The 27861-nt window shown below is 45.0% G+C and overlaps 1 protein-coding gene across 1 annotated transcript; it reads left to right on the plus strand.

The window, feature by feature from the left end:
• The first annotated feature begins 744 nt into the window (after positions 1–744).
• On the plus strand, positions 745–9183 carry NR4A2 (nuclear receptor subfamily 4 group A member 2). The gene is made up of 8 exons (XM_047085903.1): positions 745–1210; positions 2854–2977; positions 3465–4330; positions 5117–5246; positions 5659–5822; positions 6715–6917; positions 7315–7493; positions 7640–9183. The coding sequence occupies exons 3-8, from the start codon at positions 3467–3469 to the stop codon at positions 7894–7896; spliced, it is 1797 nt and encodes a 598-aa protein (XP_046941859.1). The 5' UTR covers positions 745–1210; positions 2854–2977; positions 3465–3466; the 3' UTR covers positions 7897–9183.
• The last annotated feature ends 18678 nt before the right edge of the window (positions 9184–27861 follow it).

Genomic DNA, 27861 nt, shown 5'->3' on the forward strand with positions numbered 1-27861 from the left:
TAGAGTTGGCGAAAGGTGAGGTTAGAGCCCCTTTCCGCCGCAGGCGCACCTGTTGCCCGCTGCTCGGCTGCATTGTCTGCGAAAGGAAAGTGGGCGACGCCTCATTCTGACTTTGGGGATCCCTGAAGGGCTGGGATGCTGTCTACCTGCTCCCCTCTCTTCCCCTTTCCACGCACCACATCCTCCCTTGCACGTGGGCACTGCAAGGAAAGAAGGGAACACAGAGAACAGGCCCTACCCAGTACCTTCCACCTTGGACTGTGTGTGTGTGTGTGTGTGTGTGTGTGTGTGTGTGGGAGGGGAGGGGAGACAGAGACAGAGAATGCCAACGCCAAAGGAGGAGGGCATGGACAGGAAAAAGGAGAAAAAGGATATGCATCGGACTAGGGAAATCCCACCCTGCCTGAGCCCTTTGACCGTCTCGGGTCGTGGGACGTCTGTACGCGCTTCCGCTAATGGGGGTGACAGCTGTGAGTGCGTGAGGTTAGGACACTGCCAGATACACCCCTCCCCTTGCTAGTCCAGGTGCTGGCTACCTGGCCCTCGCCAGCGTTCCCTGCCGCCCGGGCTTTTGTTGCACCCTCCCCCACAAATGAGCCGCCGGGCTGCAGCGGTGGCCTGGGGGTTTGGGAGGTGGGGGGGGGGAAGGTGAGGTGAGATGTCGTGGTGCTGCGGGCTGCGCGGACCTGAGTGGAGAGGTCACACCTCTTTCGGAAAAAAAAAAAAAGAAAGAAAGAGAGAGAGAGAGAAAAGAAAAAAAAAAAAAAAAAACCCAGGCTGGCGACCAAGGTGAACCCAGAACGGTTCCCACCTTAAAATCGGCCCTACTCGTGACGTCAGGTCGGAAATATACCAAAGCGAGAGCCGGCCAGGAGTCCGGGGAGCGCGGCGGCGCGGCGATTGGGCGGCGGGCCGCTGACGCGCGCTGACGCGCGGAGACTTTAGGTGCATGTTGGCAGCGGCAGCGCGAGCCACATAAACAAAGGCACATTGGCGGCCAGGGCCAGTCCGCCCGGCGGCTCGCGCTAGGCTCCGCGGTCCCGCTCGCCTGCCCAGGCGGCCGCCTTCTCCTGCGCCCTCCCCGCTGTCGGCCACCAGGCTACCTTCGCCCCTCTCGCCCACCTCTCCCCGACCCTGCCACTCGGACTCCCAGAGGCAACTACACTTCGGCCGAGTTGAATGAATGAAGAAATACGCGGAGAACTCCTAAGTGAGTAGACGCAGCCCGTGCAGCTCAAGTTCCCTTATCCTTCTCTCTTCTTTTGCACGTCTCTTCTTTCCACATGTGTGGGGCAGGTTTTCTGGAAGTGGGCGCCAGAGGTTCGGAGCGCGAGCGGGGCGGGAGGATGGGGAATAGGTGCGTGCAGCCACAGCGGTCATTTGCCCGAACTCCAGCTTTGGCACTAGGGGGGAGTTGGCTCCCAGCAGGCTTCCAGGCTCCTCATTGGTGGACGTGGAAGAGAGACCTGCATAGTTTGGGGGAGCTGTGGACTTGCCCGGGGAAATGTGCCCAAAGTTTGCTCTTAGAGCAGAATTGATTGTTACCATTGGGCAGGGAGACTCCAGGTCCTGTATATACGAGGGTCTGGGACACTGCCCACAAAGGGACAGGGAGAAAGTTCTTCAGTTTATTTGTTGCTTGGGAACTGCGTCTCCGAGGCTGGCCGGATTGCCAGGGTTTCCTGGGTATTATTGAATAAGGGGTGGTGTTGCTGTTGGTACAGTGTCCTATTACTAAGTTGCTTGAAATTTCTGGTTTTGACACATGCCGTGCTTGTGTTTGTGAGTGCGTCAGAGAGAGAGACAGAGAGACAGAGAGAGAGATAGAGAGTAAAGAGTACAGTTATGAAACTGCGAAGTTACCAGGAGGTTAATATCCAGCACAGGCATATCTCTTAAGGGCTGTGGCTATCATGGGTCGCTTTCCTTTCTACTTTTTCTGATTAACCTTCCTCCCCATGAAGCAAGATTATGGGGGTGGGGGAAGGAGAACAGAAGGAATGGATATATTTGGCTTTCTTTTTCATTAGTAATAGGACTGTGCTCTAGAATGCCTTCCAAGTGGCAACATCTGAAAATTACTGGGACACAAGAATGCCTTGTTCCGGCAAGTAGGCAGATTGTGGAAGGCTGTATAGGGAAGGTGTTTGGCTTCCTATGTTGGGAAATGCTTCTAACCTCGGTGCCAACACCAGATAAGCAGTGTTTCCCTCCCTCTGCAGTTGACCTAAGATGCTCCTGGAAAAGTAGGGTCTCTGCCTCCCACCCCTTGGCCACTAAAGATGTTGAAAGGCAAATTTCCTGGGGAAAGTGAATGCCAATTCACCTGTATCCTCAACCCCAGTGTTGTGTCAAAATCCAGACGCTTCCATTCAGATCGCCTTCAGGGCTGCCCAGGCCTTGCTAGCATTCTGTAACCGCAGGGGTTACAGAAAACACTTGATAGAAGTTTCCAGTGCTGCGTTTTATTAAACTCTAGTTTCTTCTTATTTGAGTCTGAATTAAACGAAAATGGAAATGACACTACCCTCCCACCTCCATCTCTACCCCCCTGCATAGCAAAGGGCCCAATTTATTACATCATAAGTATTAAATAAGTACATGAAGTACCTTTTCTCCTTCAGAACCCTCTCTCTGCAAGGACTTACACAGTGCAGTGGGTTGGCATTTCCTGTTGTTTACAGCCGTCTCTTTTACACATTCATCTTAACTCCTAAGTTTGGTAAAGGCTACACATTAATTTCCAATGAAACAACCAAGGAAGGTATAGAAGGACTTGCCTGGTGACTCTACTGATGCCCAGATGAATCTGTCGGGAAAGTCACCCTGAAGCTTCTTGTGTCTGTGTTTCAGGGAGGAGATCCGACAGGCTGGACTCCCCACTGCTTTTCTAAAAATCTTGGAAACCTTGTCCTTCACTGAATTACGACACTGTCCACCTTTAATTTCCTCGAAAACGCCTGTAATTCGGCTGAAGGTTAGTGCAACTTTGTTTTTTTTTTTTTTCCCCTCCTCCGAGTTCCCTGACCATCAAGAAACAGGGCGATACGATCTTCCTCAGCAAACTCTGTCACTTAAGGCTTTCCTGGCCCATCATCTTGGGGAACAACATTCTCATTGTGCAATTCACCCTCATTTCTAGAATGAGCCTGCTGAACCCGAGCTTCAGAGGAAAGGCTCATTTGAGCGGGACTGGCCGGGTGAGGGGGTGAGGGGGGAGGCGGTTGAGATATCCGGGAATGGAGACCCTCAATAGCTTTCTAGCTCTGGGTCTCCCTTGGACCAGCCTTTCCATGCCCTGCACTGTTTTGCTTCACAGCATTCGCGCTCTCCGCCCTTCCTTTCGCGTCCCTACGTGCTCTCTGACCGCCACGAGCTGCCGGTGTAGCTCCAGGTGTATCCGAGCCCGGGGAAAAGTGTTCAGTTGACCAGGCTGAGTGTATATTACCCTGTTTCATTTCCAGCCATGCCTTGTGTTCAGGCGCAGTATGGGTCCTCGCCTCAAGGAGCCAGCCCCGCTTCTCAGAGCTACAGTTACCACTCTTCGGGAGAATACAGCTCCGATTTCTTAACTCCAGAGTTTGTCAAGTTTAGCATGGACCTCACCAACACTGAAATCACTGCCACCACTTCTCTCCCCAGCTTCAGTACCTTTATGGACAACTACAGCACAGGCTACGACGTCAAGCCACCTTGCTTGTACCAAATGCCCCTGTCCGGACAGCAGTCCTCCATTAAGGTAGAAGACATTCAGATGCACAACTACCAGCAACACAGCCACCTGCCCCCTCAGTCCGAGGAGATGATGCCGCACTCCGGGTCGGTTTACTACAAGCCCTCCTCGCCCCCGACGCCCACCACCCCGGGCTTTCAAGTGCAGCACAGCCCCATGTGGGATGACCCAGGCTCCCTCCACAACTTCCATCAGAACTACGTGGCCACCACGCACATGATCGAGCAGAGGAAAACGCCCGTCTCCCGCCTCTCCCTCTTCTCATTTAAGCAGTCGCCCCCCGGCACCCCCGTGTCTAGCTGCCAGATGCGCTTCGACGGGCCCCTGCACGTCCCCATGAACCCGGAGCAGGCGGGCAGCCACCACGTGGTGGACGGGCAGACCTTCGCTGTGCCCAACCCCATCCGAAAGCCCGCGTCCATGGGCTTCCCAGGCCTGCAGATCGGCCACGCGTCGCAGCTGCTGGACACGCAGGTGCCCTCGCCGCCGTCGCGGGGCTCTCCCTCCAACGAGGGGCTGTGCGCCGTGTGCGGCGACAACGCGGCCTGCCAGCACTATGGCGTGCGCACCTGTGAGGGCTGCAAAGGTTTCTTCAAGGTGAGAGAGGACCGGGCGGAGGAGGAAGGTAGGGGCCCCCTAGTGCCGGGAGCCTCCGAGTGCGCGCTGCACCTGGGTGCGGGCAACCCAGTCCCACCTAGTTGGCCCAACTCCCGGGTCCGCCGAGGCGGCCCTACAGAGGTCCACGGACTGTGGCGGAGGCTTCTGGGTGCCTGAGAAAGGGAAGTAGAAGGCCGGGAGACCTGGGGTCGCATCCTCTGCACACAGAAGACCCGGCAGGCCCCAGCCCGAAGTTGCTGGAGCCAGAGTTAGAAGAGGGTCATTTGCATGTGCTAGGAGCTGTCTTCTCTGTTCAGATTGAAATTGGTTAGGACAGAGAACCGTGTCTGAGCTAACCAAGTGGAACAGAATTCCCTATGGTCAAATTAAGTGATCTCTTTATTTCGCCATCCTGATTGAATAATCTTATCATTTTAAATAGAGAAGGTCTCCAAGGAATGTAAATAATATGAATGCCCACGGATTTGTATTTACTGAGCGTCTCCTTCTCCTTCTCTTGGCATATAAAACACAGCGAGGAGCGGCGAGGTTAGCTCAAATGTTAACGCTATCAATTTTCTCCTGTTAAATGCCCTGGGGTAGGAACACGAAAAGAAAGAGAAAGAGAAAGAAAAGGAAAAAAAAATAAAAATAAAAAAGGAGTGGTGTATATGTGTTTGTTTGTGGGGAGGGAGTGTAGATCCCAGCCGTTGAGAAATTCTTCCTGGATCCCCTGGGTTGCTGGATTAAAAAAAAAAAATCGGTCAATATTGTCTCCTTTTGCAGCGCACGGTACAAAAAAACGCAAAATACGTGTGTTTAGCAAATAAAAACTGCCCAGTGGACAAGCGGCGCCGGAATCGCTGTCAGTACTGCCGATTTCAGAAGTGCCTGGCTGTTGGGATGGTCAAAGAAGGTAGGTCGGACGAGCAGCCCACTCCCCGGTCTGCGCCCACGGGAAAGTGCTGCGCCCACCCCAATCCCGTTTTCCACTTCCCACAGCGGGGGGGGGGGTAGGTCTCCGGGTCCCCTCACCCCCCACCCCCATCAGAGTCTGGCCTCCACGACCCAGCAGCTGCCTGCTTGCCCATCCCGCCCTGCAGAAAGCAGCCAGGCCCTTCTCGCCTTCAACCCAACGACCCATTTGGAAGAAGACATAAAACCACCCCACATTTTTGATGCTTCTCGTCAGTAAAGGCTTTACAAGCAGTGGGACCCTGTGCGGCCCGGCCGGCGGCCCCGGGGCTGCGGCCTTCCCCCGGGAGGGGCCGAGGCGGCAGCTGGGTCCCGCTAGGGGGAGCGACGCTAACCCGTTTGTTCCTTTGCAGTGGTTCGCACGGACAGTTTAAAAGGCCGGAGAGGTCGCTTGCCCTCGAAACCGAAGAGCCCACAGGAGCCCTCTCCCCCCTCGCCCCCGGTGAGTCTGATCAGTGCCCTCGTCAGGGCCCATGTCGACTCCAACCCGGCTATGACCAGCCTGGACTATTCCAGGGTAAGAAGCTGGCGGGGTAGCATGTGGACAAACCGACAGACGGGCAGGACCCCTTCCCACACCCATCACTAGCCCCCGGCCTCCAGCAAGGCTGTGGCTTTACAGCCGTGGGCAGAGCCGCAGCACACAGAGCCACAAACAAACCATGTTGCTGGGAGTGTAGACCGGAGGACAGAGGAAGGAGGAGAGCACAGGCCACAGTGATCACATCTCTGGGAGCCCTCCTTCTTACTGCCATCCCGCGCACACACATACTCACACACTCATGCCTCTAATGCCCAAACCACAGGCTGTACAAAACGCTCCCCCCGCCCCACTTGGATTTGATCCCCAATTTTCCACAGAGACGCTTTAATCCTTGTCCCCTGTGGCACTGTCAGGGTGGGGGATGCCTGCTTGGGGGTCGGGGAAGGGAAAGAGAGAGATAGAAGGAATGGCAGTGGGGTGGGAAATCAAGTGGTCAGATTCCTTTTTTACCCCAGCTGTGAGAAATGTGTGGGCTTTAATTGGAGGAAGTATGTCGGGCAAACCTAGAAGCCACTGCAATTTTATTAAGATTTGCAAAGGGCGTCTCTGCTCGAGACCCACTCTGGGACTGGCATGAATACTAACGTGTCAATTGTTTTGTGGAGATAAGAGTGAACGTTTCCCAGGGCTGGATGGCACTGTATTTAGTCTGTATGGAAATGGTAATTTACATATTTAAAGCAGCGACCTCATAGCACCATCCCTAATTGAATTAATTGCCCCGGAACATCTAATTTCCTTACTGGTCAGAGAGAGGTTTAATTGTTATAAAAACCTGGCTCCCCTACTAGAAGCGGGGTTAGCAATTTCACGGGTTATATATTTTAGAGAACCTCATTAAGTGCTTTTTAAAATGAAATTCCAGTTCCAGGCGAACCCTGACTATCAGATGAGTGGAGATGACACCCAGCATATCCAGCAGTTCTATGATCTCCTGACTGGCTCCATGGAGATCATCAGGGGCTGGGCCGAGAAGATCCCCGGCTTCGCTGACCTGCCCAAAGCCGACCAAGACCTGCTTTTCGAGTCTGCTTTCTTAGAACTGTTTGTGCTGCGATTAGCGTACAGGTAACGGAGGAGGCAATCCGGGGAGGCTGGGAAAGGAGGAAGAGAGGAGTCAAGAAGGGAAAGAAAGAGACAGAGAGGAATGAAAGGGAGGGGGGTGGATGAGAAAAATACAGAATAAGAAAGTGAAAGAGGGAGAGAAGAAGGAAAAGACAGTAGACAAAAGAAGAAGGGAAGGAATGAGCCCAGAAGCCTTGGGTGAATGGAATGGAAGTGGGATAGGGGGCGTTCTTGATTGTTATGAAATTAAACCCTTTCAAGGTCTACTGGTCTACATTTTATTAACTCTTCCGTAATTAGGTGCCTCTTAAATCCCTCATTTATTGCTCTTCAAGTAATTAGTTGTTTAGCTTTTCTCTCTCTCTTTTTCTCCCCTCTCTCTCTTTGGTATTAATTGCAGGTCCAACCCAGTGGAGGGTAAACTCATCTTTTGCAATGGGGTGGTCTTGCACAGGTTGCAATGCGTTCGTGGCTTTGGGGAATGGATTGATTCCATTGTTGAATTCTCCTCCAACTTGCAGAATATGAACATCGACATTTCTGCCTTCTCCTGCATTGCTGCCCTGGCTATGGTCACAGGTCAGTACCTCAGGTGCAGGGCACTTCTCTGAAACTGCCCAGAGGGGTCTATCGCGATTTTCCCTTGCCCCTGAGCGTCCATCGTCCTGCCAGCTAGCTAACTGCTTTGTGTGTTCCTCTTTTGTTTCTGATTGTGTTTTCTGCAGAGAGACACGGGCTCAAGGAACCCAAGAGAGTGGAAGAACTGCAAAACAAGATTGTAAATTGTCTCAAAGACCATGTGACTTTCAATAATGGGGGGTTGAACCGCCCCAACTATTTGTCCAAACTGTTGGGGAAGCTCCCAGAACTTCGTACTCTTTGCACACAGGGGCTACAGCGCATTTTCTACCTGAAACTAGAAGACTTGGTACCACCGCCAGCAATAATTGACAAACTTTTCCTGGACACTTTACCTTTCTAAGACCTTCTCCCATGCACTTCAAAGGAACTGGAAAGAAACCTAAAACTATCCAGAGGGGGCAAGTCACAAGGCAGAGATATCCCCATGAGCTGTCTCAGCTCTAGCTGGCCCCCACCCCCTCCATAAAACCCCAGCCCCTCGATCCCTAAAGAAAACAAAAACAAAAACAAAAACAAAAACAAAAAAACAAAACAAAAACAACAAAAACTGTTGCTATTTCTTAACCTGCAGGCAGAACTTGAAAGGGCATTTTGGCTCCGGGGCATCCTGGATTTAGAACACGGACTACACACAAATACAGTGGTATAAACTTTTTATTATCAGTTTAAAAATCAGTTTATTGTTCAGAAGAAACATTCCTAATGTCTGATGGGAAATGTTTGGCCATGTTTGGTTGTTGCCATTAAGACAAATGTAACACACACACACACACACACGCACACACACACACACACCTCACACATTGTAAGGGGACCCACAAGTATTGCCCTTTAAAAGACTTCAAAGTTTTCTGCTGTAAAGAAAGCTGTAATATATAGTAAAACTAAATGTTGCGTGGGTGGCATGAGTTGAAGAAGGGAAAGGCTTGTAAATTTACCCAATGCAGTTTGGCTTTTTAAATTATTTTGTGCCTATTTATGAATACATATTACAAATTCTAAAAGATAAGTGTGTTTGCAAAAAAATAGAAAAAAGAAAAAAAGAACTACACACAAAAGGGACAAGCATGTTGATTCTAGGTCGAAGATGTTATAGGCACTTGCTATTTCAGTAATGTCTATATTATATAAATAGTATTTCAGACACTATGTAGTCTGTTAGATTTTATAAAGATTGGTAGTTATCTGAGCTTAAACATTTTCTCAATTGTAAAATAGGTGGGCACAAGTATTACACATCAGAAAATCCTGACAAAAGGGACACATAGTGTTTGTAACACCGTCCAACATTCCTTGTTTGTAAGTGTTGTATGTACTGTTGATGTTGATAAAAGAAAGTTTATATCTTGATTATTTTGTTGTCTAAAGCTAAACAAAACTTGCATGCAGCAGCTTTTGACTGTTTCCAGAGTGCTTATAATATACATAACTCCCTGGAAATTACTGAGCACTTTGAATTTTTTTTGTTTTTTTTTAATGTCTAAAATTGTCAGTTAATATATTATTTTATGTTTGAGTAAGAATTTTAATAATGCCATATTCTGTAGTATTTTTCTTTGTATATTTCCAGTATGGCACATGATATGGAGTCACTGCCTTTTTTTCTATGGTGTATGACAGTTAGAGACGCTGATTTTTTTTTTCTGATAAATTCTTTCTTTGAGAAAGACAATTTTAATGTTTACAACAATAAACTATGTAAATGAACAGAATTTTGTCTTCTTTCTGGGTCAGGAAAAAAGGATGACTGAACAGCAATCTACAATAGAGTTGGAGCTTGATTTAGGATCGGTCCCTTATTGAACATTTGAGTTTCAAACTGACAGCCTAGATCTATTTTAGCAAAAGAGCCTGGGGAATTAAGCTAATTATCCAGAAAATTCAGTACAATATTTTTCCTTAACCAGAATTTTCGAGTGTGGCAACCTGCATTTGTCAGAATCACTTGAGACTATCTCAAGTCTTTTGTTAATTTTGCTGGTAAGGGCAGCTTTCAGAAGAGAAGTTCAGGAGACCTCTAGGTAGCCTTTAAACTTTTGCAAGGTCTGAAGTCCTATCACGTTTTTGTCTTGCCGAATGTTTAGAGAGTATCTCTTTAAGACTCAGGAAGTCAACATGGGTTTGAAGTGTGTTGTACATGATCTCGTTTTTCCAATTCCTCTACTTATTACTGTTGTAATGGGCCTTCGAGGAAAGGCTAAGCGTTTCTGGCGCTCTGGGCCTTGGGTCAGTGGTCTTGGCATAGGACAGACTCAGTAGAGGTGTTTCTTAAAACTTTTTGTTTTCCTCCTTCAGTGGATAGTGATGAGGTACAACTTGCACTTTTAGCATAACATTTCCTTCTTTAAGGCTACTCAGATAAATCATAAAATATCCATTTATCAGATCCTGGGTCTGCTACAGGCACGTTATACCACAGACCTTAGGATCCACCCAGCACCAACTTTTAGCAAAGGAAGGGACTAACTCTGCGGAAGCCGCTCAAGGTCTGAGCTTCCGTCGGGTCCGCTGAACGACCTGGTCCTGGAGCCGCTGAGGTCCTGCCTGTTCTGCTTCAGACCAGCGGTGAATTAATAGCGCAAGATGGGGACCACCTTCTTCGCTAAACCTAGTGAATTACACATGGCTTCCGTGTCACTGAAATTTACAGACAGTGTTATTGTTTTTAAAACGCAGAGTTAGGACAGTAAATTGCCACCAGAGTTCTCAGGTTGTTATTCTTACTTTTTTTTTTTTTTTAAGACACGTTTTGCGAGTGGGCGGGGGGGGGTGGAGAAAAGGCACGTTCAGTTGTAATTTAAGGTTATTTTAACCAGATGCATTTCTCTGCAGGTAACTCTGAGGGGCAAAAGTGGGTGACCACATATGGGATTAAATACTAAGCGAAATGTCCTATTTCCTGGTTTTCTTGAAAAGATAGGACTTGCCATTTCCTTTCATTTTCACAACTTGTGCCCAACCAAAGCCTCACACTAATAAGCAGAGAGAGAAAGAGAAAGCTGTTTAGAAATGTTAGGAGTCTACAGAGCCGTCAGCGCGCCGGTCTCCCAGGTGTCTGCAGCCCCGAGACAATTACCTTCCGACTCAGAATCCCCGAGAGTTGAACCCTGAAACGAACTCTTTTGAGGGTTCTCCCTTAAGGAGGCAGCTGCGCATCACCCGAAGCCAATGGGGTGTTAGGTAGTGCGCCTCCCGAGAATTCGGGGTGAAAGGAGGGAGGGATGTCTCTCTCCCTTGCCCGCGTGAAGACCGCTGTACACGCAGCTATAATTTCTAAATTGCAAAGTGGCTAGTGTTTTTTCTGCTTCACAGTTACCGAGTCAATTTCCAACTGCCGGCTGCGCACCGGGTTGTAGGGAGGAAAGAACGTGGCAAGCATCTGTCCTGCATCTTCCAAGACCCGCGCGGTTGAGGACGTATCCTGCCCTAGTCTATGAGTAAAGCCCAGGAAGAGCAACAGACACGCTGCATTGCAAAAGCCAGACGTTGCACGGAACTTCTTTAGCAACAGATTAGAACTTTGTAATGAAGGTTTGAGATCACCCCCACCTCCCCACGTCCTCCGAAGCATTGCAATTATTATGTACCATTCCAGCTTGGAAAATACATAATCATTGTTCTGAGGGTATGACCATTTCTCAGCTCTGAAAGGTCTGATTTTAAGTCTTCACGGTATCTAGACTCACTCTGAGTGGTTGCTTACAACGCCCCGACTTTATGGAGAGATGCCCTTAATTCAAAGCACGGGTAAGCCTCGCTACTGCCCCGCTGCTTGGCGGGTTACGCTTCTCCGCTGTCCAGGCGAAGTCTCCCTAGGTACCCAGGCGGCCCTTGCTTGGATCTTCCGCTGGGGGGTGGGGTCAGAGGAAGAGAGAGACTGAGAGAGAGAGAGAGAGAGAGAGAGAGAGAGAGAGAAGAGAGAGAGGAGAGGAAAGTTTGCATTTCTGGTTCTAATTCGAACAAGAGACATACGCCTGACCCAGGAGGGTGATGGCACTCCGCAGTGACAGCAGCACCCAACGGCCTTATCCTGTGTATTTCCTTTTGGTGCACGACTCCGTGCCTCGAGAGTTTGGGCGCCCCCTCCACTAAAAATATCCGTCGCAAGTCTTTCGGGACACTGGTTCTCAGTGTGCAAGGGGCGCGCCACGAGGAGACACAGACATTCTTGCCAACTTCGGAATGTCACTTGAAGATTCCATTTCACTTTGCCTTGAGGCCCTCTTGGCTTTGTCGGTGTCAGTGCGTCTACACGAATATCCACTTATCTAATTACATTTTAAACCTAGGCGTCGGCAGTGAATAATGCGTCCAAGATATGGCCAGGACTGGGAGGAAAAAGTTTTATTTCATGGTAATGTTTTGATCACAGAGTTTCCCGGTACCTCTCCATCCCGACAGGCCCCACACAGGGCAGCGACACCAGACCACTTCTGGGCATCGCGCGTGCCGCGCATCTTCGCGCCGCGAGCTCCCGGCCAAGTCCGCGCACAAGTCCGTTTCCTTTTTTATCCGCGGCGCGGCAGCGCGGAGGTGGCTGCGGAGAGTCAAGACTGGGGGTCTTCCCCGCCGGCCTCGCCTCTCTCGGTGAGACAGGCGCGGGTCTGGAAGCCCTGTGTGCCTCGCAGCCAACTCGGAAATGGAGACAGGTTCTATCAAGACCCATGGGGCGGGGGCGGGAAGAGGTTGTCTAGGCCCGCGGATTTAAAAACTTTCTTCGGTATTATTTTGATGGCTGAACAGAGGTCTGGGACCGAGTATCTGTCTCTAAGACATCTTTCTAAGGGTCCCCCCACCCTCCACCTGTCACCTCTATTCGGGACCAGGAACTGTCGCTTCGTGGGCGCGCCCAGGAATTTCTCAGCAATCCGATTCCTGTGCGCCCCAGGCGCAGGGACTTGACTCAGTTTCAGAGTCCCACAGCGGAGGGGTGGGGTTGAGGGGGTCCCAACCAACTCCCAGCCAACCGTTCTGTCCCACAGGTCTCAGCAACTACTGAAAAGAGCGCAGCGGGTCCAACAGTCCTTGGCGGTGGCTCTGCTTAGATCCGTGCATGTGACAGAACTCGAACCGGAGCGATCACTTTTCGTACAGCTGTATTGGCTGGGGGTGGGGGTGGGGGGAGGATAGGGTGGGGGGGTGTCCGTCGATATTGGCTGACTTTACTGGTAAAGAGAGCTAAGAATTCCAAACAAGGTCATCATTTTTAGTCATTCTTTTTAATAATAAAGGAAACACAAATATCCGCTTTTCATTTTTACTTTTAAATTTTACAAGAAATCCCTAATTGGGCACCACTCATAACCATTTAGAACAGCGAGCCTGTTATTTAAAGCCATCTTCCCTCGGTATGTTTCCTGAGCACGACTGGAAACGACCGCTGGGGCCCGCAAGGACTTTGCTCCCACTTGAATCTTGCGTTTCCTTAGGGCAAGTCCCGCTTGGGTCGGAGGGCGCCTCCTGGAGCTGTGGGTGAGCCCCCACCCCACCCTGGGGGCGTCAGGAGGAGAGCGGCACCCCTGGTTCCCAGTCGCGAAGTGCGCTCCGGGCCCAACTGACAGCGGCGGGAGGACTCCTGAGAGTCAGGCTCCAGCCTCGTACTCCCCGCCCCACGCTTTGTCACTAGGCCCCCTAGAAGCGCGGTGCGATTTTGAGGCCCCGGGATTGCTGAAGAGGACGTGCCCGTTCGTGGTTCCACCGAGCGTGAGAGTGGAGAAGCAAGCGCTCCTGCTGCCCACTGCGTTTTGGAGACGTAGAGTCGGACTCTGCAGGTTGCACCACTTTGCCGTGGGAGCCTGGGAACCATCAGGACAAACTCGCCAGGGTTAACTCTCTGTTTCCTCCTTTTCCTGCCCTGCCCTCCCCAGCTGCTCCTTGCTGCTTTCCCAGCTGTTCCCAGGCCTGTCCCCCCAGGGCGGGAGGCCGCAACAGGTTCCAGTCGCTGCGTGGCGAGGTTCGGTGCGTCAGGGCGCGAGCGCGTGCGGCCGAGCGCGCCCCCGGCTTCCCCTGCACCCACCCGTCCGTGGTCAGAGTTGGGTCTCCCGGGGCATCCATCCACACTACGCGGGGGGAACCGTTTTTTTTTTCCCCCACTTGTGGGGGAGCACAAAAGGGTGGGGCAGAGGCGCCAGCGCGCGTCCAAACCGCTGGCCGAGCCCAGAGAGGGGCCCACACCTTCTTGCCACACGCGTGCCCTGCACGTGTGCCCTCAACTCCCAAGCTCCGAGGAGGGACGGCGCACATCCTGGTCCCGCTTTCCGATCCTCTCGCTGCGCGAATTCTGAGCCCTAGGGCGGGGATCCGGAGCAAGCGACTCGTCAGGTGGCCACTCCAGTGCTGCGCCCTGAGGGATCGCGGGGCAGCCAGTCCGCCTGTCTGCCTGCCGCCGGGAGCGCTCCTTCTTCCCTTGAAGACACCGACTGCTGGTGGCTGGCTGCCCTCTTCGTAGCTTAGCTCGGCGGCACTGGACCGAGCGCCGAACAGGGACCGGGATGCTTGGAGAGATTGGCTTCTACGCTTTCCTCCGCGTTTACCCCAGTTGATCTCTCTGACTCCTATTTCTTTATGTTTCCATCTAAACTTGTGTTTAGAGAAAATGGGATTTCCAGGACACGTGCCACCTGTCTTAAGAGATACAGAGCCCAGGTTTCTGTTAGAGACTTCCCTGGGTAGTAGAAGGTGCTCAAAGGGCTGTTGCACGTATGAGGACTCCATCGGGTGCTAGAGGGACTTTCAGAGGGACTGAACTTGCTAAGATTTTCTGCGTCTGGAAGCTTGAGGGAGAGGACTGTGTTGACCATCTCAAATTCAATTGAACTTTTAAAAGGGGGACGGAGGAAGACAGAGAGAGAGAGGACTCTTGACCAGTAGGCTGCAAGTAGGCCAGTGGTTTTCAAAGTGAGGGTCCCAACCCACTTGCGGTTTGTAAAGCCAGTGTAATGGGCTGTGATCAGAATTTTCTTTCGAAGAAACAGAATAGCAGAATAGAAATCGTAAGTGCTTTACACAAGAGTAGCCGAAGCATGAAAAGTTTTAAGTATCGTCTGCTGAAACTTCTCTTGGGCTACAGTATCAACTATATTTGTGAGTGTGGGTGTTAGTTAAAAAGTTTGAGAGCCACTGGTGATGGACCAGACGGTGACGGAAGTGGAGGAGAGGGCGTGCCTGAGAGGTGCTGAGGAAACCTCAGCAATGTGGCGATGTTATGTGATTAGCACTCTCTCTCTGTCTCTCTGTCCCCTATCTCCTCACTGCCCCTCTCTAAGTCCAGTGGGGTACCACATCTCTTTATCCCCTGGCGTGTTGTGTGCTTGGAGCCCTACTAGGCATCATGAGTAAGGGCCAAGGGCCAAGCACCCCCCCCCCCCAGCAACCCAGCGCAAGGGAAGAGAGTGAACAGTGAAGGTCATCAGGGAAGCTCAAGAGAGGGGAGGGGAGTGATGGTCACATTGTCTAGTGACTACATGCCAGACTGTCTCATTTGTGTGCTATTGCCCAATACAAAGAAAAAAGCAGAAGCTTTTGAAGGAAATGGAGATGGGGTGGAGGAAGGGAATGAACCATAGTGTGAATGAGCTGAGTGGGGACCGAGGGGATGGAAGAGGAGAGGGAAACCTGAGAAGCTATTGAATCAGAGTGCCAGAGTTGAAGGTGAACAGAGATGGGAAGGAGAGAACTAAAATGCCCTAGAAATACAGGATTCTGGGCACCAACAGTAATGTGGAGGAGCTTGAAGAAAACAGAAGAGACAAAGGAGAGGGGCTCCTGGGTGGCTCAGTCGGTTAAGTGTCAGTCAGTTAAGTGTCTGACTTCCGCTCAGGTCATGATCTCCTGGTTCGTGAGTTTGAGCCCCGCCTCAGGCTCTGTGCTGACAGCTCAGAGCCCGGAGCCTACTTTGGATTCTGTGTCTCCCTCTCTCTCTGCCCCTCCCCTGCTCATGCTCTGTCTCTCTCTGTCTCAAAAATAAATAAAACATTTAAAAAAATTAAAAAAAAAAGAAGAGAAAGGAGAGCTAATAAAAAGGACACAGAAAAGATGCAGGGGACGAGATGAAATTTGGATGTGGAAGGCATAGTAAAAGGATTAGGTAGAGAGAGGGTGGCTTTAGGTGCGGGAAGCCTTGGACTACTGAGGACCACACAGAAGTTTCAGGTTTTGTCACAGAGGAATTGAAAGGAACAAGACCATTGGCAAGGAAAGGTCCCTCTCCTGTCATTCCATTCTAGCCGAAGGGATTGGAAACCCTTAGGCCTGTTTCCTAAGGGTTGCTGCAGTCTTCAAGCAGGGGGATGTGGACTCCTTCCAAGATTCAGGCAAATGGGAAAAGCAGAGCCAGGTGGCAGATGAGGCCACGTTTCATGGGTTCTGAGTTTCCTCCTCCATCGCAATCTTCCTACCTACCCTATGTGGCAAGGCTGGATCTCACCTCCTGTAATCCTCTCAGCTCCAACCTGTGTTATTCCCATTGTTAATTCCATTTTACACATGAGGAGATGAGGCTCAAAGATACTGTTAAATATCTTGGTCTGTCAGTCCATGGGATAGCTGGGATTTAAACTCAGATCCAAGACATGTGATTCCAACCTTCTTGGGTTTGTGATACCTGGCCCAGAAGGACTGCACCTTTTCCCCAGAGTATCTGCTGAAACTGATGATGGGGTTCTGCTGAGAGTCTGAAGATGCTCTTTCAGGTGTGTTCAGATTCTAGAGGGAAGCAATGACATAAAATCATAGTGGGGAAGTGATGATGGTATATTGCTCTTCTCTCTTAAGAGAAAATAATCTCTCCTCTTAGATGGGGTTATTTTGATTGCTTTTCATAGTTAGTGCGTGAAGGAGTTTTGAATTGCTTGCTTTGCTGCCCAAGAAAAGAAAAGCTCGGGAATGATTGTGGCATGTGTTTACGTCACGGCGAGAGTCCTATTAGAGGTAGTAAAAAAATGTTTTTCCTCCCCAAGCTGTTTGAACTTCTTTATATTAATCGTTTGATCTTTAGCCAGCTTCCAGATTTCCTATCAGGAAAACCAAACTGCACATCAGTAACTTTACTTTAGTCGCAGCCCTGAGCAGACCACTTTGTAAAAACTGGCTGTGTATGAGCCATTTACTTTCTTCTATTATTTCTGTCTTTGTGGTCTACAGTGTTTAACTGTTATTAACATTTTCTTAAAGCTGCTCTCAGGCTACCAAGCGGTATTTTACTGAGAGTGTGAAGCAGAGAGTAGTATTTCTTCAGAAGAATCTCTGCATCAACTTGGCATGGTCAAAGGGTTGCAAAAATAGTCTTATTATATTCTAAAATTTATTGGAATATACACAGTTGACAAACAGAATATGGTGGATTTAGGTCAGCTATTTGCTTATACAATAGATTTTATTCGTCTTTGACATTTAATGTAAGCTTCACTTGTCTGAGGGCTGGGAATAGGATAAGTATGTTCTGCTTCTTGTTTTATAAAACTTGTCTGTAGCTATCCGGAAATCATTCACAATCAGTGACTTAGGGACAAGGAAGCCTTGTGACATGTTCTGAAAGTGCCTTTCTGAAATGAAACTTCTGAAAAGTTGAATTATGGAGACCCTAACAGGGGTTTTTCTTTTTGAGGAATGAAGATAGCTACATTTGTTTTCTTGATCTTTTGCTTAATTATCCCCCCTGCATACTGAATTGATACAGCTAAAACCAAGCTTCCAAAAATCCGTACCGAATCTCTTCGATGCTAAGAATCTGTGTTGTGTGTAATTGCCCTGCTCTCAGCAGTGCTGGGCAGAATGGGCCTGGGCCACATGTATGGAAACAACATCAAAAACATTTGACACATCAGTGACTTATTTTTAATATATCTGAGAAAAATAAAGTCCGCTGCTGTAAAATCTGCACTTGCAGATGTGTTAGCCCTAAATAACCTTTAAAATTGGTCGTGGTGTGGTGGGAGATGTTGGTATTCATGAGTGTTTTGACATGTTTGACATTTTATGTATGGTGCACTGCTCTGTCTGTCTTGCATTTTTCCCCCAACAGTGCGTGTTTCCTTGCTAAAATCCAGCTTTTGGTGTTTATATTTGGGGTCTATACGCCTGCTTATTGGATATATGATTTGTTGCTATTTATGCAAATAACGTTTTAATGAATTAGGCTATTACTGCTTTCCATGCGAGGCCCATAAAAAGAGGGCTGTGTATAGAAGAGATAATTTGATTTTTACTTTTTAAAGAAAAAATTCATTTGACACATGTCAGACATCTTACATTTGCTATAGTCCTGGATGAACAAGTCAGGAAAAGCAATTCTGTGGAATGATTACGCTCTCAGAAGCCAAGGAATTTGTGTACCAGAATCTGGTGTAATGAATAGAGGGTTTGAAATCAGTCTGAGTAGCATTTAGAATTGTCCTCTATTCATTTACTTCTGGAAGTGTCCATAGAGGGAATTGCCCGTTGAACTGAGAAATCTAGGTGGCCTTGAGGTAAGTATATTATAAGAAAACACATACCTAAATACATATAGAACAGAACTTTCAACAGCCTTCTCTGAATGAAATACAGGTTTGATAGTGTGGTCGTCTTCCCCACCCTATTCTGTGTTAGTTCTCCAGATAGAACCAGGTAAATGAGTTCAAAAGATTCCGCTAATCTTTGGTGAGGCGTTTTTTTTTTTGTTTTTTTTTCCAAGTTTATTAGTAACGTGTTACTGAAAGATCTACCATTTGTTTTTTGACTATCGTAAAAGGCAACAACCTTGATTGAAAAGCTTTGGCTGCCCCATTTTCACCCTGTGTGATAAACATGAGCGTTACACAAAGTCTGTCCTAATGTCTGTTCAGCTTCATGAGGTTAGACTTGGCCGACAGTTTTGTAATTCAGAACCAGTGAGTTGCTGATTACTTTTTTCCTCTTTAAAACTGATGTTGATAGTAATGTGGCTTCCCTTTAAATGTTATTCTCTTTAAGACGGCCACTGACTCCAAGGCTTTGACATTTTTTTGTCCCAGATATTTCTCCTGCTTTTAATCTCCACCTGTTGTCACATGCTAGGACAGCCCCAATACCTCCAGGAGGAAGGACAAAGGGGCAACTTTCTCTGTCTGGGGATGTCAGGGCTGCTATTCCTCTGGAGTGGAAGTTTTATGTGCACTTTCTTTTGTCCTCTTTCCCTGGGGACTAACACATCACCTCCGTGACACACACAGCAATTGAGGCCTGGGGTTTGTGAGAATACCATAAGTTTACTTTCAGCTAGCGGAAGTATTTAATGTTGCATCTTGCAATTCAAATGTATCAAGACGCCAACCTGCATGCACTCCTGACTTGTAGCTTCCCAGTTTTTCTTCTTGACTAACAAAGCCTTAGGGCGTTTGCATCCCTTTGAGGCTCTTCCTGAGCAAAATTTCATTCATAAAACACAAAGCACCAGAAAAGTTTAACGTTGAAGGTGGAGTGCTGTTTTTTTTTAAATATATATATATATATTATTTTAATTTGTAGAGGCGTGTGAATGATTATAGTCTGACACTAACAAGATTGCGAATCTCATTTCCTAGGTTATGAGTTAGGAAAAAAATGCAAGGCTTTGCTTGAATGTGCAGTGTTTTGTATGCTGAACATTGCTTTCATCAAAATGTGTACTGTTGATTCATTCATTACATTTCTTGTATGTACTTAACTGAAAAGCAAGAAAAAGAAAATCAAGTGCTTGTCTTTTCTTGAGTTAATTTCCCTTAACATGTATTCAAAATAAGCATTCCCATGTAGAATAATATAAAATAGTTATGGAATTTGATGATTAGAGGAAAGTTGGTGTGGGTGAGAAATGCATCATTCATTAGACTGCAAGTGGCAATGGATGATATAGAAAAGGCAAGGTGCTATAAACAGAAGCTGTAAATAAGCTTTTTTTTCTCTCTGTAGCTAGAATACAAATACTTGCATTATGTAGACATATTCATAAATTTTGATGATAACTTAGTGAAACAGGACCATAAATATGGAAACTAGGCACATTATTAAATGTATATGATTTTGCAATGAACGCTTATTATTTTTAAAAGTCTATGTCCCTATGGCTTTCACTTAGAGAAATCAATCTCCCAGTCCTCTGAATAGCCTACTCATTTTGGGTTTTTCCTCTGGCTAATAATGGTAACTTCCTAAACTGAAGACAATCGCAGCAGTCAAACTTAACAACCCTCTGATCAAATTACAAACCGGGTAACTAAAAGGAACATGAAACCTGTGATACAGTTTCACAAAATCTTATTTGAAATCTCATTCAGATTAACAAGAGAACTGTCACAATGTGCTAAAAATGGGAAGACCATAAATACAACAAGCTGTTATCTGACAATAAGCCAACTCGTGTGGCGTGATACAGTGGGGGTGCGGCGATAAGGTTTTTTATTTAACCTCATTGTTAACAATCCTTACAATGGACAAACGTCGTATGAATGACCCTCACAAATGGTAGTGAATGGAGAACTTGGTGAGACTGGAGAAATACAGTGGCATAAAGAGAGATCAGGCACGCGCGGAGAAAATAAAGCACTTCTGAACTGAAAAAGATGAAAGCAAATATATCCAGTATATGCCTCAGCACTACAAATTTGAAATACAGAGTTCGAGTGCAAGAGAAATATTTGTAAAATGCTGACGCTTAAAATTAGGTCACAGTATTCCATGTACAATTGGAGCAGAAAAGCTTATAGGCTTTTTAAGCTGCCTGCCCAGGGACTTCTCACCATCAGAATGAGAGAGATGCTAATCCTTTTCTGCAGAAAGCATTGATAAGGCCGTGCTGGAATCCTGCATGCAGTCCTGAACTTCCCAGCACCAGAGGGATGTTGACAAATTGGACAGATTTCAGAGAACCACAACAAAAATGATTAAGGGGCTGGTGCAATTGACTTATGAGGAAAGATTAAAAGAACCAATTATGTATTGCTTACCCACACAAGACAAGCAGTACAGGGGAGGAGAGACAAGAAAACCATGTATGATTATTTGAAGAGTGTAAATACCAAGGTAGAAGATGAATTGTTTAGATTGCTCCAAGATGGCAATAACTTTGGGGTAAGAGGAAGAAAATAAGTAAAGAGGAATTTGGTAGATTATCAGGAAAACAATTCTCAGTGATGTTATGTGTAAAATAATGGAAGCAATTTTGAGGAATTTGTCAAGTGTACCGCTTTTATTAATGCAAAGGAAAAAAAAGGCTGCTTTTCACTAGTGGAAAACTTTAAGATGAGAAAGAGGAAAAGGAAGAAAACCCAATAGTTTACTTCAATTTAGAATGTAAGGAACTTTATATGTAGTTTAAATTAAAGATGACACATTCAAATAAAGGTCAGAGCGAATCTTAAATGAAGCTGTCCTAAAGATAGGACCACCCCTGCTTTCATGGGTCTTCTTAGCAGTAGATCTACCTTGATCTTGACCGTGTATTCTATAGTAGAGTAATCTTACCTTGGTCTATGTAAGAGGATCTTAATGTTTTCTTTTAACAAAATATTCCTCTCATGCAACTGTTCTCGTAATGGAGGTGATGTTGATGGACCTCAGCCCAGTATCACATTGATAAAAGAAGTAAGAAGTGTTCTCATTTGTCTTTCCGTAGTATTTTTTTCCGGCAGGCCCCTCTGAAACTTGGCTCAGCTTGGAAGGGAAAAGAACGGATGGAATGAAGTGGCCACTTGAAATTATAATAAGCGTGGAAGCGAGGGAAAGGATTTTACAAAGCGTCCCCTAGCTCCTCTGGAAGCCAAGCAAAGGAACAGATTCCTTCCAGTGTCAATGAAAATATAAATGGATTTAAAAACATTAATGACAAAGAGGAAAAAAAAAAAAGAAGGAAGAGAACTCAAGGCTCATCGGAATCTCCTGCTTTCTCTCTCTGTCTTAGGGAAAGAGTGATTTTCCTGTGCTAGAAGATGTAGCATGCGAGGTAGAGAGATGCAGGAGAATCTCATTAACGTGAGCTCTCCACTCCCCATGCACTTTGAAACTGCCTGCTGTCAGGCTGCTGAGAAGCCAACGTACGCAGGCTTCCAGGAAGCGCATGCTGCAGAAGCCTGCGTGTAATTATTTCTGGGTAGGATCCTGTGTACGATCCCACGCTAATACTGACTTACCGTCTGCCTTTATTTGAACTGATACTTACCATATGTAGAATTTAAGCTTCTCGCAGTGAGGTCTCGGATTGGGGGAGCACACAGGTATTTTCCCCTAAGCTATGTAGTCAGCGTTGATATCTGAACTCTAGGGGATTTATTGTGCTAATTGAAAGAGAGAAAAGAAAAACGACCCACGTTTGTTTCACTTTTGGGGGGGAATGCTGTTGTTTGTAGCTAGCACATGATAGCTGGTGTCGATGACAGCCAATTGGTTCTATCTGAAATATCTTAAAATTTCTAACAGGTGTATTGTACACCAAAACTTGCCGCATAATTTTAGTTTCAAGATGATTTGCAAAGTGTCTGTACGGAAACTTCTTCCTTAGCTGCAGGGGATTCTCAGTGTTTTTCTTCATTATTATCATTTATTAAAAACAATGTTAAAAAAAAGAAAAAAATGTAATGAAACTAATATAACACTGTTAGTCAACTATATTTCAATGAAAAAAAGGAGAAAAAGTGATGTTTTAAAAAATGCATTGCCCTAATAAAAGTCAATGAACTGTATTTACTAGACAGTTTTATTAAGTGAAGAGGGTGCTGTAAGATTTCAGTAGATTTTTTTTTCATTTTGTAAATGGTTATAATTTGCGTTTTTATTTTAGCACATTCTTCAGCCCAGAGATTTAATTTAATCATTTTGCCTTAAAAAGCAACGAGAAGGTATTACACAGGTAGATAGACTATGCTGTGAGCAAACATTCGTCATTGCTAAACTGTTTTACTTCTGTTATTGTGTTAATGATTTAGTGGGAAAATGACCTTATTTTTGCACAAAAGAAATAAACGAAGCTGCTATCATTGACTTTTTCTTCTAAAACTAACTATAAACGTTTCTAACAAGAACATCTCTGATATAACTAATTGTGCATTTAAAAATACCAATGTGAATGATGGGGGGTTGATTTTTGTTTTTAGCTTTATGACTAGCTTATTTTAAACATTTTTAATTCTTCTGATCATTTAAAGAAGTGTTGACTTTTAGGTGATTTTGTTTACAGTGCTTATACCTTGATTTCTAAAGCTGTTTAATGGCAAGGTATTTTTATTATTCTAATTTATTCAATAACTAGGAATTTGTTTGTAAGTGGTATTGAGGGTTTTTGAAAAATTAATCATTTCTTTTTTTTCTTTTTAGTCTTGTCATGGCTTCAGTGTGGAAACTTAGTTCAAACCCTTCAATTTGCATAGTAAACATTTTGTTCAATTTAATCCTTACATTATTTTCAGCTCTGTTTTTATTTATTTGTTTGTGTATTTATTCATTTATTTTACAACGAGGCTCCACCCCCCAATGTGGGGCTTGAACTCATGACCTTGAGATCAAGAGTCTGATAGTCTACTGACTAAGTCTCCCAGGTACCCCTTGAGCTCTGGATTTTGACCACAAAACTTCCTGAAGTGATTGTGCAGTTTTGTTTCTCTTTCTGTCCTGTTTGTGGTTCCTTTCTATCTTTTGAAGGCATAGGATAAATCCGAGAGTGGAGGGGCCATGTTAAGGAAGTTCAGAATTATGCAGTGAGACTATATGAATGAGTTCTCTACATCCTTTCACATTCACTACATCATTGCACACCATATGAATTTTCTTTGGGTACAAGAACGTTGCTATCAGCCATGACATGACTTGGGCCGTGTTTATAATGTCGACTTTGTGAATTAGATTGATTTTTGAGGCAGTTAACTTTTGTTATCTTCTTAGGAAGTGCTTGTCTGTTTACAGATTTGTAAAATGATAATGCTTAAAGTGGTCTCACAAGCTTGACTAAGGCCATCTTTCTTTCTCTTGGCCAATACTGTCTTGCTTCTCTTGTATGTCAGAGCCAGTATCCCAGTTTGTTTCCAACTGCACAACGGGTAACATGTCATGAAATGAGGATTTGAAAAAAAATTTTATGAACACTTTAATATTTAGATGCTAACTACTGTGAATATGTCATTAAAAGGAAAGAAAGATTTATCTTTAGATACATTTCTGGGACCTAGGAAAAATCCTTACGCACTCAAGTGTTTTACCCCATAGTGCATTAACACATTTATATTCCAGATAAACGTCTCAGAAATGAGTGTTTTTAGGCCCACTTTAGGAAGGGCATATTTTGCATATAAAATATTATGATACAGTGACAGAATATTATAGCATTTAGTGAATGATTTCGTGAATACTCTCCCAAGTGTTTTTAGGATGCCAAGTGTATCTAAATTACATTATGTACATTTGGCTTACTTATACAAAATGTATTTATTTATAGAAAAAGTATTTTTTTGAAATGATTCTTTAACATATGTGGATAACTTCCATTGATTTTTTTCCAAGGAATAAGATGTCTTTGAGTTGGTATGAACATGAGAGTTTTTGACAATGGTTAGCTTTGTTGCTTAACACTTTCTTTGTGGGTTTATACATAGTGACTTATGTTCTTAAGATACACAATGCAGAAGAAACGCTTGAGGCACTAGACATATTATTACATACACAGACACAAAATTGCTCTGACACTAATTAGGGCATAAATAATGGCATACCTAATCGAAGGCAAGTAAAACGTTTGTTTAGTAATTAAAATAAAACTTATTTTTTTGCAGGTTCAAAGTTTGTTTAAAATGGGCTAGGTCAGATAGATAACACATAAGCGAGTAAATAGATACACAGTGCCCAGTTTTGCATCATTCTGGGTGCCTTGAACTTCCATTGAGTGTTTAGGATCTGGAGGCATGGTGAAATAGAAATTTTGACATGTTCAATAGGATGAACCCTTGTCTTAGAGCTTTTTGTTTTCGGTGGTGTATATAAGACTCTGTGTATGTATCTTGCTCTCCTTGTTCTTTTCTATTTGGAGTTTTTAGAGAGGAATTAGCGTAGCTTGTGCTGATATCAGGAATCCTTTAGGAATTAGATTAGTTGCCTGGTTTAAACCTATATGTTTTTGAAAAAGAAAGGGAAGAAGCAGGCTCCAGTGGAGCCCAGCATGGAGCCCGACACAGGGTTTGAACTCACAACCCTGAGATCAAGACCTGAGTTGAGATCAAGACCTGAGTTGAGATCAAGAGTTGGACGCTCACCCGGCTGAGCCACCCAGCTCCCCCTCCCTCCCACCCTGGAATGGTAGCTTTAGACTCTTTTAGGAGTATGCTGGGAAATAGTTCTGAATATGAAAGATAATAGTTATTTCATAGCTCCAGAATGCAGTGCACTGTATCATGTACAAGATTGAGCAAGATTCCTGATACTTCCTATGAGCACTGAAATGAAAGTAGCAATCATTGGTAACCAACAAAACACTCATGTATACTGAGACTTGCCAACTATTAACTGTGTTATCTTGAGCAATTTACTTATCCTATCTATGTCTCCGTTTCTTCATCTGTTGCTGAGATGAAAATAGCCCGGGACATGATTAATCCCCAGGGTTGTTTTTATTATTTCTATTACCACTCTCTTATTAGCCCCTGAGAATACAAGTACTTTTTATTTCAATTCCATCTTCCACTCATCACTTTATAGTTGTATTTGGTGGTTTACAATGCTGTCCATCATGAAAGGCCTCTTTTGGGTTCATTTATCTGACCAATCTTGACTGCCGATTCTCTATGTGCTAGTGTAGGAATGTGGGAAATAACAAAGAAGAAAATCCATAGTCACTACTCTCAAGTCTCTTACAGTCTAGTAAGGAAGACATACATAAAACAAACACTTTTAGCACAGTATATTAATAACTCTAAACAGGGGCCTGTAAACCATATGTTGTGATGGAGTGCCCAAGAATGCCTGGGAGCACCCTCTCTTTTGCAGAGATAGTAGATATTTACTTCTAAGTCAAAAAGGGAATATAAAGATTAAAGGCAGAGAAATATGAAAGGCCCAGGGTTTTTGGGTAATGCTGGCATATAAAATCCAAGGAGGGGATATTGGCCAGGATTAGACTGGTAATCAGAATCTGGATTTCGCAAAGGCATACAAAGGAATTTATATTTTATATTTGCACCAATAAGCAGTAGGGAGCAATTAATCGAACCATGAAACTTCAATTGGGGAATAAAATCATCTTATTAAATTTTTATAACGATCACTCTGGCTATGACATTCTGATTACTTTAGGATCTTCTTTTTAACTTCAGTATTATAAAATTTTCCTGGGCTATGTTGTGGGTCTTTCTCAATGTATGATGCTGTGTTGTGTGTTCACGGGGCCATCTCAGTATAGAATGCCATTTAGTTTTGGAAAAAATATTCTCAATTATTTCTTTGAAAAATTTTCCCTCTTTTTTTTGGATAATTTTTTCTCTCCTTTGGGAACGCCTGAAGAAAGACTAAGGGTTTTAGACTTTTTCAAATAATCTTTTAATACAACAATTTTCTTTTTTCTTTTTTGCTATCATTTCTAACAAGCAATAATCAGAGACCATTTTTTAAAACTGTAAGCTAGTAAAAAATTAAGGGGCACAGACAGTATCCTTTGTTGGTGAGGATGAGGGGAAATGAGCCATTTCCTAAAATTGTTGATGTATGTGTAAATTGGGATAGCATTTTTGGAAGGCAGTTTGGCAATACCTATGAAAATAGGCTCCAAAATTAAGTATCCTTCCTAGAGAAATTCTCCCTAAGCAAAAAAGATATATGCTCGTGGATGCCTAGCATAGCACTGTTTGTAAAAGTGAAGCTTGAAAAGAACTAAAAAGTTTTTTTGGGGGGAATTAATAAGTAAAATGTAATCTATTTAAACTATAGAATACAGCATAATTGGTAAAAAAATGTAAGTAAGATATATAAATCTGGCTATGGTAAATCTCTAAGAAATATTGTTAAGAATAATATGTATAGTTATGTAGCATCTTCTTATAGGTTCTGGTGCTAATTCCAATGTGTGTGGAGGTTCCCCACACCAAAAAGCAATTCTTGTACATCAGTTGAGTGTCTTATAATTTAACTCAATTCTGACATGATACCTGGAGAAAGCATCAAATCCCATAGGGTAAGGGCTTAGTTGCACAGGATAACTTCCTTTGGACACCAGCCATAAGCCCAAGTTATTACCTGTGCTTCTGATCAACTGTCTATAGAATGGAGGTTCCAACAACGCCCTCCAACTCAAGATGCCAATCGCAAGCACAGGTTGTTACCTATACTTCTGACTGGCTATAAATCAAAGGTTCCCAAGAAGCCCTCCTCAGGTTCCACTAATTTGCTAGAGGGCCTCACAGAACTCAGAGACATTTCACTTACTAGATCAGCAGTTTATTATAAAAGACTATAACTCAGGAATAGCCAGATGGAAAAGATGCATAAAGCAAGGTATGAAGAAAGGGTGCAGAACTTCCATGCCCTCTCCAAGAGCATCACTCATGTGTTCACCAGTCGGGCAGCTCTCTGAACCCTACCCTTTTGTGGTTTTTTTGGGAAGCTCTATTACGTAAGCCTGAATGATTTAATCATTGGCAATTGACTACTGAACTCAGTCTCCAGCCCCTTTCCCCTCACAGAGGTGGGGGGAGGGTAGGACCGGAAAGTCCAACCCTCTAATCACCTGGTTGTTTTTTCTGGCAACCAGCCAAGATCCTTGGGTACTCCAAAAGTCACCTCATTCATATAACAAAAGACCTTAATCACTCTCATCACTTAAGAAATTCCAAGGGGTTTAGCTCTGTGCCAGAAATGAGGACAGACCAAATACATATTACTTACTAAAAATCACAATACCATACATATAGAATGTATAGATAAATACAATATATGAATTTATAAATAAGATCATTATATAGATTTTACATATAATGTTTTACACATAAATCTAAATGCACAGACAACCTTCTGGAATGTTGCATGTCACTTATTTTTTTTTTATTAGGTTTCTTTTTTTCTAGGCTTATTAAGAAATAATTGACATACATCACTGTATAAGTTTAAGGCATAGAGCATAATGGTTTGATTTACATATATTGTGAAATGATTACCGTAATAGGTTCAGCTAACATCCATCCTCTCGGATCCAAATAAAGGAAAGAAGAAAGGAAGAAAGGAAGAAAACCCTTCTCTTGTGAACTTTTAGGACCTACTCTCTTAACGACTTCCCTATGTATCAGACAGCAGTGTTAGCCATGGTCATCATGTTGTACATTACATCCCTAGTGCTTATTTAGCT

Source organism: Lynx rufus, unplaced genomic scaffold (genome assembly GCF_022079265.1).
Source record: "Lynx rufus isolate CCGP_SWC_20201006 ecotype Redwood Valley unplaced genomic scaffold, mLynRuf1.p SCAF_2, whole genome shotgun sequence".
NCBI classification, from domain to species: domain Eukaryota; kingdom Metazoa; phylum Chordata; class Mammalia; order Carnivora; family Felidae; genus Lynx; species Lynx rufus.

Bases quoted from the DNA above. Each gene is read 5' to 3' on its own strand.
- NR4A2 (XM_047085903.1), top strand. From the start codon at position 3,467: ATGCCTTGTGTTCAGGCGCAGTATGGGTCCTCGCCTCAAGGAGCCAGC. The intron at 4,331-5,116 runs GTGAGAGAGGAC...CTCCTTTTGCAG, and splicing joins GCTGCAAAGGTTTCTTCAAG to CGCACGGTACAAAAAAACGC. The intron at 5,823-6,714 runs GTAAGAAGCTGG...ATGAAATTCCAG, and splicing joins CCAGCCTGGACTATTCCAGG to TTCCAGGCGAACCCTGACTA.